Source organism: Aptenodytes forsteri, unplaced genomic scaffold, assembly GCF_000699145.1.
Source record: "Aptenodytes forsteri isolate BGI_AS27 unplaced genomic scaffold, ASM69914v1 Scaffold71, whole genome shotgun sequence".
NCBI lineage: Eukaryota > Metazoa > Chordata > Aves > Sphenisciformes > Spheniscidae > Aptenodytes > Aptenodytes forsteri.
In genome coordinates, this window is record NW_008795923.1 from 1,643,029 (window position 1) to 1,644,043 (window position 1,015).

General features: G+C 58.4%; 1 protein-coding gene across 1 annotated transcript in view; it reads right to left on the bottom strand.

Moving 5' to 3' along the window:
* Nucleotides 1-806, bottom strand: part of MYF6 (myogenic factor 6) — a 1,783-nt gene extending 977 nt beyond the window's left edge. Inside the window, 1 exon segment of the mRNA XM_009284920.1 lies at nucleotides 19-806. Coding sequence (XP_009283195.1) covers nucleotides 19-590 — 572 coding nt within the window. The 5' untranslated portion in view covers nucleotides 591-806.
* Between the last annotated feature and the right edge of the window lie 209 nt (nucleotides 807-1,015).

Genomic DNA, 1,015 nt, shown 5'->3' on the forward strand with positions numbered 1-1,015 from the left:
GTGGGGGCGGGGCGCGGCGGTTTCGCAGCTGGATGCCGGGGCGGCGGGAGGAATCAAGCGGCGGTGCTTACATTTCCCTGCTTGGGGCTGAAGCTGAAGGGGTCCCCCCCGATCTCCTGCATTTTCTCCTGCTGATCCAGCCTGTGCAAGAGGTCCTGCAGCCTCTCGATGTAGCTGATGGCGCTCCTCAGGATCTCCACCTTGGGCAGCCTCTGGTTGGGGTTCGCCACAGTCCGCCTTTTCAGAGCCTCGAAGGCTTCGTTGATCTTCTTCAGTCTCCTCCTCTCCCGCAGGGTGGCTGCTTTCCGTCTGTCCGTGGGGGCCGACTTTCTCTTACAAGTTTTACAAGCCCAGATCAAACACTGGCCGGGGCAGTGAGGGGGTTGTAGTCCCGGGGGTGCCAGCACATGCTCCTCTCCACTGCTGTCACTGCCGGCCTCTGGCGGCATTTGGTCCTGACAGGGGGACAAGGTGCCATCGCTGCCTGGGTACAGTGGGGATCCCTCTGCCATCTCCAGCTGCTGCAGGGCTCCATTCTCCCCGTCCAAGTAGAAGAAATAGGAGCCAGTTTCAAAAAGGTCCATCATCATGCTGTCCCTCGGTCTCTCTGCCTGCTTGAGTTGGGTGGCAGGCTCAAAAACACCCCGAGGAACAACCCAGATGGAATTTAATTAGTGCAGTGACATAAGTCCCCCCTGCTTTATATAGGAGCTGCTGAAACCCTATCCAACTTTTAGCTGTCGCGGTGCATCTCCCTCCAAAACTGATTCCAGCCAGTCTCCTGGGCGCTGTCCTGAGAACATCTCCTATTTAGAAGGGGGAGGGGGGGCACGAGGGGAGGGAGGCAAATTAGGAAAAAAACCAAAAAAAAACCCAAAAAGGGAAACAAACGAAAAATAAAATTACAACCCAACTTCCCCCCCACCCCGAAATAATCCCGTGAGCTCGGGGTGCAGCGAAGGGACGCGAGGTGGGGGCTCGGGAGCCGCGTCCGGGCGCGGCGGGCGGCCCCGTC